Source organism: Terrapene carolina, unplaced genomic scaffold, assembly GCF_002925995.2.
Source record: "Terrapene carolina triunguis isolate 2854851 unplaced genomic scaffold, T_m_triunguis-2.0 Scaffold103, whole genome shotgun sequence".
Lineage (NCBI taxonomy): Eukaryota > Metazoa > Chordata > Testudines > Emydidae > Terrapene > Terrapene triunguis.
This window is the reverse complement of record NW_020664454.1, coordinates 1352044-1372320: the sequence shown is the minus strand read 5'-3', so window position 1 is coordinate 1372320 and position 20277 is coordinate 1352044. Positions and strand designations below refer to the sequence as shown.

Below are 20277 nucleotides of genomic sequence, written 5' to 3'. Positions count from 1 at the left end.
CATGCACCCTGCTAGCCTGACACTCTGCCATTCCTCTCCCGCTCCCAACTTCCCAAGCCTGGCACCCACCCCTCAGCCTGGCACCCTCCCCTCCTCCACCGTGCATGCACCATGCACCCTGCCTCCCTGCCGGCCTGTCCTTGCGCTATGTCATCCCCCAGCCTGGCACCACGCCATCAGCCCCCCTCCCCCCGTGCATGCCCCGTGCCACCCCCACGCCCAGGCTGGCATCGCCCTGCCCCGGGCCGCCCCTCTGCCCGCGCCCCCCCGCCCGGCCGGCCCTGCTGCATTGTGGTCCCTCCGGCAGCGCGCAGCGAAGATGGCTGAGAAGCAGAAGCACGACGGGCGGGTGAAGATCGGGCACTACGTGCTGGGGGACACCCTCGGGGTCGGCACCTTCGGCAAAGTCAAGAGCTGAGTACCGGGGCTGGGCGCGGCGGCCGCCCCCCGGGGAGGGGGCGCCGGGGAATCGGGATCGCCCGGCTCCGGGAGCAGCGGCGCCGGGCTGGAAACAGCCCCTCGCTTCTGCTCCACGGACTGGGCAGAGACGAGCCCCCTTCCCCCGAGTCCCACCCCGAGGGTCCGCACCCGGCAGCCCCTCGCTCCCTTCCCCCAGGGCCCGCACCCGACAGCCCCCTCGCTCCCTTCCCCCAGGTCCCTCACCGGGCAGTCCCCTGTGCATGCCCCATACAGCCCCCCAGCTCCCTTCCCCCAGGGCACCAGCCACGCAGCCCCATCCACTGTCCCAGTACACACCACCTCCCATTCCCTGCCCCTGGGACAAGCACAGCGCAGTGTCCCTCTTGTCACCAGTGCTTGCATCGTTCATCCCTCCAGTTCCCTCCACTGGCCTGCACCCTCCCTCTCATGGATGCACTGTGTGAAGTCCTATCCCCCCCACTCCCTCCTGTATGCCCCTCGCCTATGACCAGTGCAACAGGGGAGGCCTATGCAACCTGTAGGCATGTACTATGTGAGTCCCTCTTCCCTGTGTCACCCTCACCACTCCACCGCCTGTCCTCTTTCCCTCCCTCCACTGTGCAGCCTTTCCCTACCCTTCGTAAACCAGGCCAGGTGGGCAGCCTGTGGAATCCACTTCCCCTATGTACGCCTGGTACCCTCGCCATAGCCACAGGCAGGGGACAGGCTTTCTTATGGTTGGTTACTGTTGCCAGAGAACACAGTGACTGGGATTCCTGTGCAGGGAACCAGACCTGGCAACCGAGGCTGGAAATATTTGCCACGGGCATGTTGAGGCAGCAGCACAATGTCAAGCCACGTAGGTCCCAGGCTGCGGGAGCCAGGCATGCTGCAGAGAATTGGCTTGGGCAGCGGTGTGGTGATTACAGCTGAATGATACCCTGCCTATTGTTCACACAAAAGAATGTGGGTGTTAGGGTGACCAAATGTCCTGATTTCATATGGACAGTCCCAATATTCAGGCCTTTTTCTTATATAGGTGCCTATTACTCCTACCCCATCCCAATTTTTCACACTTGCTCTCTGGTCACCCTAGTCCTAGTGGGTCTTGACTTTAAGAACTGAATGCTTCCCTCTTCACCTGGTATGTGTCCTTCCTAAAGCTGGAGCGTCCCTGCTGCCTGTGGGATATTGTGTGGGGCTGGTGGAGAGTGGGGAAGGAGGCTACTCCTGGAGAGAAGAGGGTAATTGTGGCAGAGGAATGCTGAATGGGTGCGAGCAGGAGGTTTCAGGGAGATTCAACCCCCACTCTTTAATAACCATATGCAGCCATTTCTAACCCTGACCTTTACATTCCTCATTTGCCTGTGGGTAAGAATAGAGTGTGTTCAAATGTTCATTTCTGCGTATGGAGGAGATTGGGAACGAAGTGGTGACTGAAGGGACTGTCTTAGGCCTGGTCTACACTAACCCCCCCACTTCGGACTAAGGTATGCAAATTCAGCTACGTTAATAACGTAGCTGAATTCGAAGTACCTTAGTCCGAACTTACCGCGGTCCAGACGCGGTAGGAAGGCTCCCCCGTCGATGCTGCGTACTCCGCTCGCCGAGCTGGAGTACCAGCGTCGACGGCGAGCACTTCCGGGATCGATCCGGGGCACTTCCGGGATCGATCCGGGATCGATTTATCACGTCTTAACCAGACGCGATAAATCGAACTCAGAAAACCGATTGCTTACATCCGGACCCGGATGTAAGTGAAGACGTACCCTTAGCTATGCACTGACGACCAGCATCTTCGCGTCTGTTGTGTCATATGTATCAGCCTCGAGCTCCATCTGTGTCACTGCTGTAGAAGATGTAGCAGGTGTCATGTTGGGGAATAGGGGTGGTGAGCAAGAGCCAAAGATGATTTCTTCTCCCTATGCCTAAATACATCATACTCCCAGAATCAAAGCGGCTTTGGGTTGAGAACTGTAGCAGAAGGGATAGGGAGTCAGGGTTGATTTATACATAGGAATTCCTACAGCAGAGGCTGATTCGTGATCAGTCAGAAGTCACCTGGCACTTGCAAGTCAGATACAAGCTTTGCCTCAGCTGTCTGAAAGATTTGTGAATAAAAGTACATGCACCTTCTTTTTTTCCTATTAATTCGAACGTTAAGTCAAATTTTGACTTTTCTCATATAACAGTACCAAAGAAAAATACACAATTCATCTGGTCTCTTAGAAAAAAAAAAGGTTCCTCTTCACTCAAAAAATCCCAAATGCCCAGAATAAAGAGTTGTTAGGATAAATAAACCTGGCAAAAAGGGACTATTTAAATAATTAAATCATTACTGTATACAATCCTGACTTTCATACACAGCCAGCAGTTTCCCAAAGACATGTTTAAAGCAATGTAACCAATTCGGATTTAAGAAAAGTTCTTTTCATGGAGTAGTGCCTTATACATATAATTTTTCTCGGTATTGTGCCTAAAACACCATCCCCTTTTCTAGTGGGAGTTTGGCGTATGCAAAGTGGATTTATGGTTTCCAAACTGAGATTAAACTAGGTGTGTTCTTTGTGTGCTAAATTATAGCAATTTTGATTTAATGGGCAGTAGAGTAGCCTGTAATCATTATGTTCTAACAAGAAACATGAAGGAAATTAGATATATGAGCTATCAATTCAAGCGTATATATATTTTGCATAATTATTTCCTGTTCATTAAGAATATGAGATGTGTAGTCATTTTACAACCATTTTTCAGGCTGATTTTTTTTAATAACCCTAGTGATCTGGCACTATCACTTGCACAGTGCATTAGGGAAGTCACTGTTCCTGCCCCCCAAAAGCATACTCTTCAAAGATAAGAAAACATAAGCTACCACACAATAATTAAGAAGGGGAAAAGGTGTGGGGATTATCAAGGAGGAAAAAAAGAAGGGCTTTCTTGAAGATGAGGGATGGTTTTAAGCAGGGACTGGATTTTGGTTAAAAGAGGAAGAGGTAACAGGATTCAGCAAGGGATCCAAGATGGGATGGGCTGAGTGGCTAGAAGGAGTTGTGAGAAGAGTCAAAGACAACAGTGAGATTACAGGTCACAGGGTTTCGTTAGGTGTAGGCAAAAGTATAGTAATTAATAATGGCAGTAAACATATTATGGCAGCACCCAATAGCCCCAGCCAAGGTCACGGCTCCATTGTCCTGGGCACTGTGCAAACAGATCAGAGTTAAACCCTGTGCCAGAGGGCTGACAATCTAGAAGACAAAATAGCCGCAAGTAGGGGATGGTGATATAACATACAAGCAAATGGTTATGATGAAGAATTGGGGCAGCTTTGTTAGTTACATGTTTTATTGTTTTTCTTCAATTTCTTTTTAATCGGGGGTAGAGGTAGGGTCAGGAGAGGGGAAGTTAATAATAGGAAATGAGTTCTCTCGCTGTCCCATAAGCTCTTGTGTTCCAGCAGTAGTACTTGCAGAAGCAGTAAGTGCTTTGACTTTTACTGCTTCAGAGAAACCCAGGTGCCTATGAGGTAAAGCTCATGGAGTTTCTGTGGAGAGCTAGGACATTTGGGGACTTCAGCGTTCATTAAACTTTCACGATTGGTGCAACTTATTGCAAGAGAAATATTGTTTCTTTTCATGACTATTTTCTGCTCAAAAATAGCTAAATCAGAAAGGGCCATTTTTAGAAAGAGCTTTGTTTACATCTCTTCCACGCTCGCCTTGCTAACTGCTTACGACGCATGTTTGCCAAACGCTGACAATAATGCAATGTTCAAAGAAGAAGTAGGTACTTAAGAAGAGTAACACTATAAATTTTCTTTTGACTTGGCATCTATTGACTCTAATAGGCTTTGCATCAGGCCCTGAACGTGCGTAATAAAATAAAGGGAGAAGTGCACTGAAAAATGGCAGTGATGCTGATAATCCAGGAGTATTAGAGTCTTTGGGCCCTCTGGGCCCCTCTCTTTAGGAGGAAAGACTACATCAGAATCTCTGAGTCTCTCCTCTGTGGAATATCCCCACACCTTTCCCTCCAAAGGGAGGGCTTTGTGATCCCGTGGAGGGGTACATCCTGCCAACCCCAAGGATCTGTGCGTCAAAGTAGCACTACCCCCCAGGCCTAAGGATGGTCTTCCCCTCCATGCATGTAGTAAGGCCGGCAGCCAATGCTTCTGAGAAGGTTTGCTGCCACTGGCTGAATCCCCCACCCCACTACTGCTCACCTCACTCCTAAGAGGGAGGGGAGGCGTGAAGCAGAGTTCTAGCAACATTACTTCATGGAGGTTTCCCAGCAGACAACCACCAGATACCAAAAGGGAATGTGCTACACACCATCTGCTTCTAGCTTTTCCCTTGTTTGTGAAGCTAGCTCCGCATACGTGATGGTGCTGGGGGATTTCTGCAGTTCTCAAGGGAGTGTACATTGGAGCTGCTGCTCCTTCCATATCACATCACTTTTTCCAAGATATGCTCATATTATTTCCCCTCCATCAGAATAAGGGGAGGAGAGAATCTTTTATTTTGGGCTGTGTGAGAGCAAAGGACAGGAGCCCGTACCCTCCCCCACCCCCCACCTCCCCACACACAAGAACCTGGGGGAAATTAGTTGCAGGATCTACATTTCTAAAACCTATTTCTAATATTAGTGTATGAAAAATTGTTCATGTACTGCGAGCAACAAGTTTCACAGCTTCCACAACATGGAATCTCAGAAGTGGCTGGAGGGACCTCAAGAAGTCATCAAGTCCAGCGCCCTGCGCTGAGGCAGGACCAAGTAAACCTAGACCATCCCTGACAGGTGTTTATCCAGCCTCTTCTTAAAAACCACAACCTCCTTTGGAACCTATTCCAGAGCTTAACTACCCTTATAATTAGAAACTTTTTCCTAGTATCTACCATAAATCTCCCTTGCTGCAGATTAAGCAGATTAATACTTGACTAACCTCCAGTGGATAGGGAGAACTGTCCTCTTTTTAACAGCCTCTGACAATTGATCACTATCCTCTTTATAACCACGCTTAACAGCTGTTATCAGGGGCCCCCTCATTCTTCTTTTCTCAAGACAAAACATGCCCAGCTTTTTTAACCTTTCCTCAGAGATCAGGTTTTCTAAACCTTTTATCATTTTTGTTGCTCGCCTCTGGACTGTCTCCAGTTTGTCCACATCTTTCCTAAGGGGTGGTGCCCAGGATTGACACGGTTCTCCAGCTGAGGCCTCACCTGTGCCAACTAGAGTGGGATAATTACCTGCCATGTCTTACATATGTATATGTGCTGCCGAAGCCAGAATGATACGACCCTTTTTAGCAATGGCATCACATTGTTGACTCATATTCAATTCGTGATCTACTGTAATCCTCAGATCCTTTTCAGCAGTACTACCTCCTAGCCAGTTATTCCCCACTGTGTATAGTGGAGAGGAACACAGACTCCCAACTAGACCCAGTAGCTTAAGATAAAATCATTAGAAAGAACAGAACACAAACTAACCACCAAAGATAAAATGAAGGCTAGCCACAGCAACCTACTAAAAAGTGTGTTTACTCCAGCATGGAAAGATTCCTCTGGCTGGAAACAGCTACATTAGAAACCTGAAGTGTTTAAAAGGCAATTTATAGTCACTCTTTGTCTCTCAAGACATACGTGTCGGCTTAACAAGGCACTGGGGAGGGAAACAATAATATCTCTGTATCTAATGCTTACTGTAAGCAAAAGATGGATTACAAAGCAGACTGTTATTTTTAATTATTAATGTGCTTGAACTTAAAAACTGCAAAGGTGCGTGTTGTTTTTCAGGGATGGAAAGAAGATAAGCTATTCAGCAGCATTATTTCTTTAAATACAGTCTTGCAGGCCTGGTCTAGTCTTATGAGTGAGGATGGGAGTGATGTAAATACATAGTAGAATATAATATGTCATTGGTATATAAAAGACTGTGCTGAACACAGGGCTGAGATCTGGGTTCTTTTCCTGGCTGTGTCACTTCTGCATGACTGTGACCAAGCCACTTCACTTTGTTGTGCCTCAGTTTCCCCACCTAAAGCAGTTCTATCATCTTACTGACCACAAGAGATGTGGCATGGTATAATTCTTTAATATCGGAAAATGGTTTGAGAGTCTCCAATGGAAGGCGCTTCGATGAGCACATGCAAAGTATTATTTATTGTGCGTCATACTGTTGAGGTGTGTGATTTGTAGGCCTTAAATGTGGGGTTTCTATTGTCCTGCCAAATCATATGTCCTGGGGGCTTATCCATCCCTGATGCAAGGTCTATAGATATTGATGTGCTCTATTCCAGTCCCCTTTCTCGCCTCCCCCGCTTCTCCATCAGAGTATATAACCTGTACTCCATGTACATGCTACATTAACCCTGGCTGGAAGAGAGACTGACTTCCTTCCAGAACTATGCCACAAAGGGCCTGGGGAGAATTCTCCCAGTGCAGGGTCATCATAAGTGGCCATACACTGTCTCCCTCACAAATGTAGAAGGGGGGTTGCTTTATCATAGCATTTTCTAGAAATTCTGGGCTACAGAGCTGCCCATAAGCAGCATGGCATAGGATGCTGTAAATCAGAGCAATCCTTGGGAAACTGTAATTTCCAGAATCCCAAGAGATGCAAAGGTGCCTCCTAATACTGATGATTGGTATTTTCTATGTACTGCGCAATGAGAATGACCCTGTTTACCTCAGCCCATAGTTAAATCCCTAACTTGCGTGTATAATACAAACCGTAGCATATTGCAGTTCCATTTACTCTTCATAATATTTAAAACATTAAAATGGACATGCAAAGCGGTGCTTTTATTTTCAAGGGTGGCCAAGTGTTTTATTTTTGGGATACTCTTATTGAGGAAAGAATCTCTGGCAGTGCTTATCTCTTCGCTAATAATAATGACCTCGTTCACCCAGAATGGTAACAGCGTTACTGCTCTGTCATTTTCATGCTCTGCTCCTGTTCGCACTCAGGCACTGCAATGTGCTTCTAGTGATCTGCTTAAAGCCTTTAAAATGATATGCTGTTAATAATTTAATGGCAGGGTTTATCCATAAAACAGTTATTACTCCCTGTCTTGTGCGTCAGATTATTATTATGTGGCCTCCCTGATTACGAACGTCACTGTATCTTTGTGTTTATTGTAAGCAAGTTTTCAGTGTAATCAAAAAAAAAAAATCAAAACCAAAACAAACAAAAACCCCACCTGTGCCCCACCTTATTAATGTAGTATAAGAAACATTAACCATTTTGTAACTATATGTAATCCAACGCTGTTAGATAGAAACAGCTGATTAAGGCATTATTTTAGAAAATACGTATTAGAGTGCATTAAGCAAATTCTCAAGTAGAAATAAATCAGCTTTTTAAAAATGTAGTGATTTTAATCTCTTAAAATATGTCAGTGGTTTCATTGGTTTCCCCCTGTTTTAGATTAAATTTTGGATCTCTTTTCATACAGAGAACTCCTTAGTTGTGTAATTATTAAACTATAGATTTATTTTAAAGACTTAACTAAAGTTGATTCCTATGGAAGATAGTAAAATACGTGACATCAGTGATAGAAAAGGCACCCACAGCATTTACTAAACGTATGGTAATTAAAGATATGTAGCATCAGGACAAAACTGAGAATTTTCAATTCAAACATAATCTCAGTGCTAAGATACATCTGCGGGTGCGAGAGCTGGGTATTTACTAAAAATTGTAGACAGAGAACTAGATACTTTTGAAAATAAATGTCTGCGAAAGATTCTGGGCATTGGCTGGAAAGATTTTGTTACAATGAAGAGTTCTGAGAAATCACCAACTATCGGCTCATTCATTGCCACCAGAATCAGAAGTATGCACTGGACATATCTGGGGCGTACCAACACACGGATTCCCACATGAAGGTACTGGTGTAAGGAAATGAGGGCAGTCAAGAGAAACCTGAAGAAGACCTCTTAGCCAGGAGGGCAGAACAGGTCATCTCTCTGCCATAGAACAGATAGAAGTAGCAGCAAATGACAGAGAGGAATGGAAGAAACTAGTTTTTGGCATGTGTTCTAATATAGGCATGGGAAAGATGTTATGTAATGGTAATTAACTATATGAAGCTAAAAGCAAAATATTAACCAATCCTGCAAAAATTTATACAGGTACTTATGTTTGCATGCTGTGAGTTGCAATGGGATGACTTTCAGGTTGAAGTTCTGGCCTCTTTGAATTCTCAGTGTCAAGAAAGACTCCTGTTAACATCAGTTGAGCCATTATCCCACCCACTCTATGTCAAGTTTAGCATGTGTAAGTCTTTGCAGGCTCCTCACCATTTCTAAAATTATGGGCAAAAAAAAATGGTGTTAAAGGCTTTCAAGTTGTAAACTGCGACATAAATGTTAATGCCAGAGGCATTATTGCTATGATATGCAAGGAGCTTACTTGTTATAATTTTGGCTTCATACACACAGAACACTTTGTGACACAGGCTGTTCAATCGCAAGGAGTGGGTCTAATTCTAAGCTCTCACACACCATTTTTAATCTGATGCGATTCCACTAACCTCAGTAGAATTACCCCCAATTTACATCAGTGTAAGTGAGAGCAAAGTCAGTCCCAATGTACTCAATAGGAGACAAACAACACCAACTCATTTCTCTCTGACCTGTATTTTTAAAGAATATACTAAAGTTTGCAGCAGCAGCATCTCCCCTAAAATCAGGGCTTACTACAAGTCTTAAGAACTGGTTTCCCACTGCAGTATTCAGGAGCCAAGAAACACAACTGTGGAAACTCCCATTGAGTAAAGACTTCTGCAGAATTTGGCCTTTGCTGTTATTTTGCACAGCGGGAGGATTGCATATAATTATTTAAGTGTGTAAAGTTCTATTTTTAAGACTAGGTTATTTGAGATTTACTCTACCCCTGTGTGACAATAAATATTCTCCCCTGTGATTTATGTATATCTATTTCTGATTAACCTAATCTTTACATGCTGTAAGTCCTTGCAACTTAGCCTTGGATATGAGCTCCACAGAGACACATTGCCCCTTCAGGGACATATTTTTTTCAGTATTTTTTGTTTATTTGTTTTTAGCACTTGTGTGCTAAGACTCTATAGGGAAAGTAATCTATGCCAGACTACATAACAGTCTAGACCTTGGCATTATTCTTGATTATATCTTTCTGCTGAACATAACCCCTGTACAGAGGGCTAGTTTAAGACCTATACATCACGTAAGTCCCACTTAAGCCCTGTAAGTTCACTGAGGGCTTGTCTACACTTACCGGGGGGATTGACGAGCGGCGATCGATGCATCAGTGGCCAATTTAGCGGGTCTAGTGAAGACCCACTAAATCGACTGCAGATCGCTCTCCTGTCAACTCCTGTACTCCACCAGATCGAGAAGAGTAGGGGGATTTGACAGGAGATCATCTCCTGTCAACATCGCATAATGTGGACCCTGCGGTAAGTAGGTCTAAGCTATGTCGATTTGAGTTACGCTATTTACGTAACTCAAATCGTGTAGTTTAGATTGAATTTCCCCTGTAGTGTAGACAAGGCCTAAGGCTTAAGTGGTACATAAACCTTGTATTAATCAATTTCTCCCTTGAAGAACTGGAAGCCCTATGTAAAGGCAAGTCCCTTCCTGGCATCCTACTCCCTAGAGGACACTATAACTAGAGCTGGTTGGGAATTTTTCAGCAAAACAGAGTGTCAGTCACCCATGTGAGGGCCCTAACCACTGGGTTATTGTCAGTTCTTAGGGGAAGGGTGAGAGTCATATTATCTCACACTCACGGAAGTTTTTAAAGGTCTACTTTTTGTTCTAATGCAGAACGAAAAAAGATGTTTACATTTAAAAAATATTTGCCAAATGGAATTCTTTTCCAGACAGCCCTCCCCTAGAGGCCGCATGAACATATGTCTCTGCTTATTTTATCAGGGGTAAATCCTGAGATTTCCACTAAGTGTTTATTAAGCTTTTGCAAAGATAGATGTCTGTGTAAGGCCTTCAGGACTGGATTCCTTGGTTATGGTGAAAACAGTTTGGGAGAGGGTGATTGGAGTAGTCATCAAGTCCAGAGTATGGAATGTGAACATAATCTGTCATTCAGTCTAAATGCATCTTAGCAGCTAATAAGTATTAGATTTCCAGAAAGCCTTTGACAACGTCCCTCACCAAAGGCTCTTACGTAAATTAAGTTGTCATAGGATAAGAGGGAAGGTCCTTTCATGGATTGAAAACTGGTTAAAAGACAGGGAACAAAGGGTAGGAATAAATGGTAAATTCTCAGAATGGAGAGGGGTAACAAGTGGTGTCCCCAAAGGGTCAGTCCTAGGACCAATCCTAGTCAACTTATTCATAAATGATCTGGAGAAAGGGGTAAAAAGTGAGGTGGCAAAGTTTGCAGATGATACTAAACTGCTCAAGATAGTTAAGACCAAGGCAGACTGTGAAGAACTTCAAAAAGATCTCACAAAACTAAGTGATTGGGCAACAAAATGACAAATGAAATGTAATGTGGATAAATGTAAAGTAATGCACATTGGAAGAAATAACCCCAACTAAACATACAATATGATGGGGGCTAATTTAGCTACAACGAATCAGGAAAAAGATCTTGGAGTCATCATGGATAGTTCTCTGAAGACATCCACACAGTGTGCAGCAGCGGTCAAAAAAGCAAACAGGATGTTAGGAATCATCAAAAAGGGGATAGAAAATAAGATGGAGAGTATTTTATTGCCCTTATATAAATCCATAGTACGCCCACATCTTGAATACTGCGTACAGATGTGGTCTGCTCATCTGAAAAAAGATATACTGGCATTAGAAAAGGTTCGGAGAAGGGCAACTAAAATGATTAGGGGTTTGGAACGGGTCCTATATGAGGAGAAATTAAAGAAGCTAGGACTTTTCAGCTTGGAAAAGAGGAGACTAAGGGGCGATATGATAGAGGTATATAAAATCATGAGTGATATAGAGAAAGTAAATAAGGAAAAGTTATTTACTTGTTCCCATAATACAAGAACTAGGGGCCACCAAAGGAAATTAATGAGCAGCAGGTTTAAAAGGAAGATCTTTTTCACACAGCGCACAGTCAATTTGTGGAACTCCTTGCCTGAGGAGGTTGTGAAGGCTAGGACTATAACAGGATTTAAAACAGAACTGGATAAATTCATGGAGGTTAAGTCTATTAATGGATATTAGCCAGGATGGGTAAGGAAGGGTGTCCCTAGCCTCTGTTTGTCAGAGGGTGGAGATGGATGGCAGGAGAGAGATCACTTGATCATTGCCTGTTGGGTTCACTCCTTCTGGGGCACCTGGCATTGGCCACTGTCGGTAGACAGGATACTGGGCTAGATGGACCTTTGGTCTGACCCAGTACGGCCATTCTTATGTTCTTATGTTATTTTCTAATTCTCACAAGAAGGAGTACATTAAGAGTTGACAGAAGGAGGCTGGCTTAAACTGACAAAAGCTGGGAAATTTCACATTAAGTTAAAAACTCTGAGCCACATTCTCCTATCGTGTTACACCACTGCCATCCAGGGCCGTCCTTAGGATTTATGGTGCCCTAGGCGGGATTATTAAAATGGTGCCCCAATGCCCAACTTGCTCTTAGCAACACAAACATAGGCTTACAGTATTGGAAAACTTGCCACATGCACTTTATTAAAAACAGTTTAACTTAATTAAGCACACTGTAATGCTGGTGGACTAGCACTAAAGAAGAAGTGCTATAGAAAAAATTCTGATTTATTGACAGAATGATGCAAATAATATAATTTTTTTAATTTGTCAACTTTTTATTGGAAATTTATATGAAGAGGTATTGAAACAAGGATTTGTTTTTAATTAAAAGCAATCTTTGTGGCTTTTTTGGCTGCAAAATCAGTAATAACATCATCGTATGACAAAGACAAAGTGATGTCTTGTTCGATTGCAAGAATAGCAAGACCAGTCAAGCATTCCTGACTCATTGTAGAATGGAGATAGTTTTTAATGAGCTTTAGTTTTGAGAAACTCCGTTCTCCTGATGCTACTGTTACAGGAATTGTCGGTAGAATGCAAGTGGCAATGTACACATTAGGATATATGTCAATAAGTTTGCTGTTATGAATAAATTGTACAATGTCCATCACCAATTTTGCATGTGGCAACATTGATGACAATATACTCAATTCTTCATACAGCTCAAGTCCATTTAAATCAAAACTATCACCGTGCTTCAGGAGGCTCTCTAGGTTCTTGCACTTTGTCATTAACTGCTCTTCTTTTTCTATTTTGTTGAATTTAGTTGTCATACAAACATCCAAACTGTTTATGGCGTACTTGTAAGGTATTAAACCTTTCATCAATGGCAGATATTGCTTTATCCATCACAACATCAACAATTCAACCTCAAATTTCTTTTCTGGATCATCTATGGGCTCATCTGCTCCTTCATATTCCGCTTGCCCTTTTTTCCTTGAAACTCGAGTCACATTCGGACATGGAAATTTTGGTTCTACACCGAGTGCCTGTGCAAGCTCCCTTGCTACCTGTGCTTCTTTGAATCCATTTTCTCTGTATTTCACTAAAAAGTCTTGTGTGTTGTTTAGTAAGGTAAGTGTTGAATCAAGCTGCATCATTGGACTCTGCATTATTTTGCTTACACTTGAGATTTTAACAAGAATGTCATACCAGATTATGACAGATGTTAGAAACTTGAAGCTGGATATTTCAGAGGCCAATGACTGTGCTTCACTTTTAGCTTTTGGATCTCTGGCTTCTTCCGAAATAGCAACCAGTGCTTTGTAAACTTCCTCAGATTGATATCTCAGTGTTTTTGCACTTTCTACTCTGCTTTCCCAGCCTGTCTCAGTTAGAGGCTTAATGGTAATACCATTGACATGCGCTTTGAATATTTGCCATTGTTGAGTGGAAGCTGAAAAGAGCATGTAAATGCATTGCAGCAAACCAAGAAAAGATATAGCTTCTACAGAAGACTTGGCCATATCGTGCAAAATCTAATTAAGGCTGTGGCATGCACATGGAACAAAAAAGGTTTGTGGATTTTCTGCCAGCAATCTAGCTTGCACACCAGAAATGCATCCTCTCATATTGGCACCATTATCATAGCTTTGTCCTTTTATTCTCACAGGGCCTTTCTCAAATATAATGGCACGGAATTCGTTGTTTAAAGATTGCGGCCATGTGCCAATGTCATCTATATCCCATGCTAGTACAGTTTTAACTGTTGTAATTTCTTGTTTTGTGTCTGCATCTGTTTCAAATGATTGTTCTGTGTGTTGTTGCGTTTCTTGAGCTTCGTCTGCATAAAAATTTTCTTCGGCAGTTATTTGATGATCTTGATCAACTTCGTTGTCTTCATGATGTACAACCTTAAGTATAGAACCCTTCTGTGCTTGTATAGCTAATCCTATCTCATCTTTCCGGTTTCTTTTTTGTGACCCGGAAAGTTGTTTTAGATACGACATAACTTATAAGAGTGTTTTTTAAAGAAATAACTGTTTAAATTATTGTCAGATTATCAGAAATATTATTTAAAATAACTAATATAGGATAGCCGTGAGTCTGTGACCTTGAGCTAGTGTGAAGACACCTCACAAGGTGCTCCACCCTGACTGAGACACAGTAGAGTTGGAAACCAAAGCCACTTTTTAGTTTTAAATGTATAGTGAGCATCAGTCTTAATGTTAGTTACAACTCTATATCAACTTTATACTGTAAATAGATCAATGGCATTATCCAGTTTAATAAGATGGGTTTCCAAGCAGTGGAAAAATATAACCCTAGTTTTATTCCTAGGTAAAGTAATAGGAGCCTATATATCTTAAAAAAAAAAAAAGACCCCAAAATTGGGACTGTCCCTATAAAAGTGGGACATCTGGCCACCCTACCCCAACCCCCTGTCCTGATTTTTCACGCATGCTATCTGGTCACCCTATCCCCAGCCCAGCCAGCTGTGTGTGATCATTCTAGCCAGCCAGCCCCTGTTGCTTGGCTGACTGCGAGGAAGTGAGTTCTTACATGCTCCACTGCTTCCTGTCTGTCCCGGCTCCCAGCACAGCGTGGTGCCCCAGACCTAGTGGTGCCCTGTTCTGCCTATGGCTAAGGACGGCCCTGCTGCCATCCATGTAAGTGATTTGGACCAGTACAACTCAGAGCAGAGTTTGGCTTGCTCTACTGAAGCGCTTGATAAGGCATGCTTGGAAAATCCCAGTGTATGATACATGCGGGGCTTTGTGGGCGAGAGAAAGTAGCTTTAGTTTAATGTGGTTAGAAACAGAAGGCAGCATAGGGGGGATTAAAATATCTGTAGTTAGGGGAAGGATTGCAACATGAGGGGAGAGACAGGGTTAACTCCATCCTTTCACCTCCCTAATGGCTTGACGTTCAGTGAGAACGAAGCTGCACTTTAAAATACATAACTAGTCAGAAACTACTTGCTTGTGGATCTCTGGGTAAAACGTGTATAGACTTGTCATCCTTCAGTATAGCTTGCAGGATTGTGAGCACTCTGTATAGAACTTCATAGATAATGCTCAGTTCCACTCTCTCCATCCTGGGCGAGGATGGGAGGACTTTGAAGGCTCCATAAGCTCATCCCTTTCATAGGAGTGCATGGAAAAAGTGCCTCAGAAACAGAAAAGTGCCTCTCTGACCACATAGTTTCTGTGTCCATCAGAGCTGTGGCCTCTGAAACTTTCTGTAAAGTGGTCAGTTGTGTCTACGTCATAAATCCAGGCTTGGGGCCTGGACTGAGATCACCAGACTCATTTCACACAGGGCCACTGAGTCATCTGCAGATGGTGACAACAATGTGGCTTGGACTTGAATCACTAACCTAGAGATGATATCCCTTTATTAGTCATCAAATCCAAACACCAGTCCCCTGTGCAGGCCTCTGGTTCCCAACTTTCAGACAATTTACCCAATATGACCCTCCTCCCATTGTCCCCTCAGAACCCACCTATGTCAGTAAGCTAAATTACTCCTACAGGTCATTGCATTCTCTTTAGTGACATACTAATGTTCTCTTTCCATTAGTTGGAGAACACCAGCTGACAGGACATAAAGTTGCCGTAAAAATTTTAAATAGACAGAAAATTCGGAGTTTGGATGTGGTTGGGAAAATCAAGAGAGAAATTCAAAACCTAAAACTCTTTCGGCACCCTCATATTATCAAGCTGTAAGTACTACTGCTACTGCTTCTCTTTGTTCAGATTCCATTTCAATTCTATGGTGCGCCAGAGGGAATTCTCTTGAATGCATTTCTGTTTTACTAGCAAATTAAATGACACTTGCCGGAGATGGAAAAGAGTGAAATAGTAAGTTTCCATTTTGAGAAGCAGTGAACGGAGCCAGCTAATTAATATTCTCTTAAATAAGTCATTCAAGACATTTTGTAATTTTTTGCAAATAAGTTGAGACATCTATTCATTATGGGCTTGTCCCAGGCCCATTGAAATCAGTGATTTCAAAGGGCTTTGGATCAGGCTGCCTTCGTGCAGTTCTAGTCATGAACCTACCAAGTTATAAATTAAGGCTTTAATCCTACAAGTCTTACACACATGCTTCACTTTACTTGACTTCAGTGGCATGACTCCCAGTAATATACAAAGCTAAACAGGTGTACAGGTTTTTGCTGGGTTAGGGCCCAGGCTTGCTACATTGAAGTCAATGAGAGCAGAATCAGAGCCTTAGAAAACTATACAGACCAGTCTCACTGGGAAGTTTGGGTTATTATCTTGGCAATCCCATGCATAGTAAACTTTACTGAATCAAGTTCTGCATACTTACACCTGTGCAAGCCCTGTTGTTTTTCAATTGAAAGGCAATGGTGACTGAGAACTGAGGGCTACAAGTAACTACCGTAGGTGTCAATGGGAGTTATTGTTCTCTCTTCTCTTTTGGCCTGATCCGGCAGTCTTTGAAGGCAATGAGACTTTTGTCTGAGTAATGACTACATGATCAGGCTCTTGAGGTGAAATCCTAGCCCCAAACCAATAGGAGTTCTCCATTAATGGTCTGGCTATCAGAAGACTAAAGTTACCATTTTCTGTTTATGGTGATAAAATTCAGGCAAAAATTTTCAAAACTGACACTCCGAGGTATCCGAATTTAAATTGCAAATAGGTAACTGCACTGCAATAGTTTAGTATTCTCAGATTAAAAATCCAGAAACCTCAAGGCTTAACTGCACAAATCAAGTTATTATAGTAGCCAGCCATTAAATACATTTGGCATTTCTATAAAATAAAGTGGTTGAATGGCAATTAGAAGGTTAATCTGATGTTTAGAGCATTGGCATGTCATCTAGTGAGCCTTCCTCTGAGAGGGAAGGGGTCAAATTCTGCTTCCAGTTAATCCACCGTAATTCTGAAGGAACTATTGACTTTAATGGAGTTACTCCACAGTATCACTAGCATATTTGAGAACAGATTGGTACCATTTCATAAACCAGGTAGCAAAAAGTGCTTCTCAAAGAGGTATCTGGCACCCTGAGTCTCAACCAGTTCTCATATATGTCAAAGACAACAAATTATGGCCTAAAAATTAAATTGAAGTTAAGAACATCAATAGGGTCTGGGCTAAATAATTGAATCATGAAATGGTATGTTAAAGAAAATTAGCAAGTGAGAATGCATTACATTTACTTTATCTTTTTTCTTGTATACATTAACGAATTATCAGAGACTTTTGTTTACTGGATCTCAAACCACGCTAAAGTGTATTAACCCTTATTGATCTTTTGAGGGTTTTACTGAACACGATGTATTTATATGCAGTTTTAAGAAGACAGGAAGTTATTTGTTCACTTCTAATGTAATGATACAGAACACAAATTCAACTATAAGCAGTGCAAACACAAAATCGGAGTACAAGAAAATGGATGTGAACCTCAGCTGGTGTTGCTATAAATTTAGGTAGCTTCATTGAGGTCAATAAAGTTATGCCAATTTACACTAGCTGAGAAACTGGAGTGAAATAGGAAAGATTCAAACTTTAGCTGCCTATAGTACCTAGAGTTCTTTTCTCCTGTATCCTCAGTACAAAGTGGGAGGGGGAAGGAGTTAATATTCCTTTTTTGCTTTTGAAGGCAGCCTGCATCTCTTAAGACATTGCTGTAAATCTTAGCCAAAATGGAAATTTTAAAATCAGGTTAGTCCTAAGTGTGGTAAACTACTGTAGCAAAGATTTCAGAGGATTATGTAAAAGCTTAAGAAATAAAGAAGTGAATTTGTGAAACAGATCCTTTCAACAGACCACTGAAAGATATTACGTTTGTGTGCATCTTAAAATATAAGTGATTGCTTTTCATATATGGAAAGCAATTTTATACACAAGATCAAAACAAATGTTTATTTTACAGAAGAAGTTATAATAGTAAACTGTTTAAAAACCTTGCCTTGTTATTACTAATCAAGTCTTTTTAAATTCTCTCTTTTGTTTTTGAAGATATCAGGTCATCAGCACTCCAACTGATTTTTTCATGGTAATGGAATATGTATCTGGTGGCGAATTGTTTGATTACATCTGTAAGCATGGACGCGTAAGTGACAGTATCTTGTCAAGATAAAGATTCATGTGGGAAAACGATGGTACTGAGGAATAAAATGGTTTTGCAAAATGGGATACTTTCTAGCGCAGGGGTCGGCAACCTTTGGCACGCAGCCCGCCAAGGTAAGCACCCTGGCAGGCCGGGATGGTTTGTTTACCTGCCGCGTCCACAGGTTCGGCTGATCGCGGCTCCCACTGGCCGCGGTTCGGCACTACAGGCCAATGGGGGCTGCAGGAGGCAGCGCAGGCCGAGGGATGTGCTGGCCGCCGCTTCCTGCAACCCCCATTGGCCTGGAGCGCCGAACCGCAGCCAGTGGGAGCCGCGATCGGCCAAACCTGCAGACACGGCAGGTAAACAAACCAGCCCGGCCCACCAGGGTGCTTACCTTGGCGGGCCACATGCCAAAGGTTGCCAATCCCTGTTCTAGCTAAATGGAACAAAAATAGTCCTATCCTGAATATCTTGCATTTGGCCTAGAATACAGTTGTATATATCACTTTGCAACTACTCCATGTTGTGTTACAGCATATAAACAAAAAAGCAAAAAACAAAAACAAGCCAGAGAAATAAGCCAATCAAATAATAAACCTACTGTTAAATACAAGGAAAATCACTAGTAACTCCCTTACGGATGTCTTGGTAGGTTTCATACAGCCACCAGCCAGGAACATAAGAACATATAAGATGGATTAATAAGGATCTCAGTTAGGATACCGGAAAAGCTCAGGCTACAATGCTAATGTTCTTCTCTCCCTGTAGTGTCACAAAATAAATGCATTTTATACTAAACTCTTTTGTATAAGTATGCTGGTAGAAGGAGTCATTTCCATTGGTCCTTTAAATTTATGAATACAATTCTGATTTACAGTATGATTTTTTTTCCAGTTTATAGAAAATACTTGATCTTTCTAAGTATTAAAGTTAGGCCTTTCTGGACTTTGACATTTAGAAACTACATTTTTCATGAAAGAACATTACGAAATTGTCAGTATAAATGGCCAGAAACACACTTTCTTAGACCTAATTCCCCATTGCATTCTTCCTAATTATAGAATCATAGAGCTGCTCCATTTTTAACCTCTACAAAGCCACCTACTTCATTCCTCATGACTGAATTGTTCCCTGTAGAACATTGTGCAATGCTTTCTCAAGTCTAGATTAAAATCTCCTGTGATAGGACTGCTATTGGTTCCCTTGAGAGACTAGGCCACAGTCTAATAGATTTCACTATTAGGAAGGTCTTTGTCAGTGCTTAATTTGTAATGAAAGAGGTGCGGCGGCTCAGAGCAATTTTTTTTTACATTCATAACTGACACAGCAAGCCCAGAGGTGCAGGGGCTATAAACTGCCAACATGTGCCGGAGCTCAGCCCTGACACAAATTAAGCACAGGTCTTTGTGACAGCCAGTCTAAATTGAGCTTTTCCTAATTTCGTCACATGACTCCTAGTTATTAGCTTTATTTCAAAACAGTAACACAGTATAAAATGCAAGGGGAAAAATCTGCTTTATACATTTGTCTCTGCTTACAATCTGTTTACTGTAATTTTATCTGTGCATCATAGAGCTTTTCAGCTCATGACGGAGCCAAAGCTGTTTTGCCAAGTGTCGTTTCAGAGAAAGCTTTAACCGTTTCCCGGTGTTTTGTAGGTGGAAGATGCAGAGGCTAGACGCCTTTTCCAGCAGATTCTCTCTGCAGTGGATTACTGTCACAGGCATATGGTTGTCCACAGAGACCTGAAACCAGAGAATGTGCTGCTGGATGCACACATGAATGCCAAGATAGCTGATTTTGGTATGTGACCCCAACAGCATTCCAGAAATGTAGCCAGCTACAAGCCACTTGCTGGAGTGTGTCAACATAACATGCCTTACAGAACTGAGTCAGTTTGTATGGCCATTAACAATTTCATAATTTTAACTGAAGAGTCCATAATTGTAAACACTCACCCTTCAATGAAGACAGGCATGGCTAGTGAGATCTCTTGTGTTTATAGTATAAACATACATGGGTTTTAGAACAGTGGAGAAACAAGGTAATTTGCATATTCATCACGGTTTTCAGTGTAATAATTAAAAAAAAAATTAGCTAACATTCATGGTAGACTCCAATGCAGTAACATCAGGACGGAATTTGTCCCCGTATGACCATAAGAACGGCCATACTGGGTCAGACCAAAGGTCCATCTAGTCCAGTATCCTGTCTTCCGACAGAGGCCAATGCCAGGTGCTTCAGAGGGAATGAACAGAATATGTAATCATCAAGTGATCCATCCCTGTTGCCCATTCCCAGCCTCTGGCAAACAGAGGC

At 42.5% G+C, this 20277-nt stretch overlaps 1 protein-coding gene across 1 annotated transcript in view; it reads left to right on the top strand.

Annotated features, from left to right (window-relative positions):
• Positions 1 to 319: 319 nt before the first annotated feature.
• LOC113406541 (5'-AMP-activated protein kinase catalytic subunit alpha-2) overlaps positions 320 to 20277 on the top strand; it is a 30847-nt gene continuing 10889 nt past the window's right edge. Inside the window, exons 1-4 of the mRNA XM_026651817.2 lie at positions 320 to 413; positions 15453 to 15594; positions 17865 to 17958; positions 19617 to 19761. Of these exons, the coding sequence (XP_026507602.1) occupies positions 320 to 413; positions 15453 to 15594; positions 17865 to 17958; positions 19617 to 19761 (475 nt within the window). The remainder of the gene's footprint in view (positions 414 to 15452; positions 15595 to 17864; positions 17959 to 19616; positions 19762 to 20277) is intronic.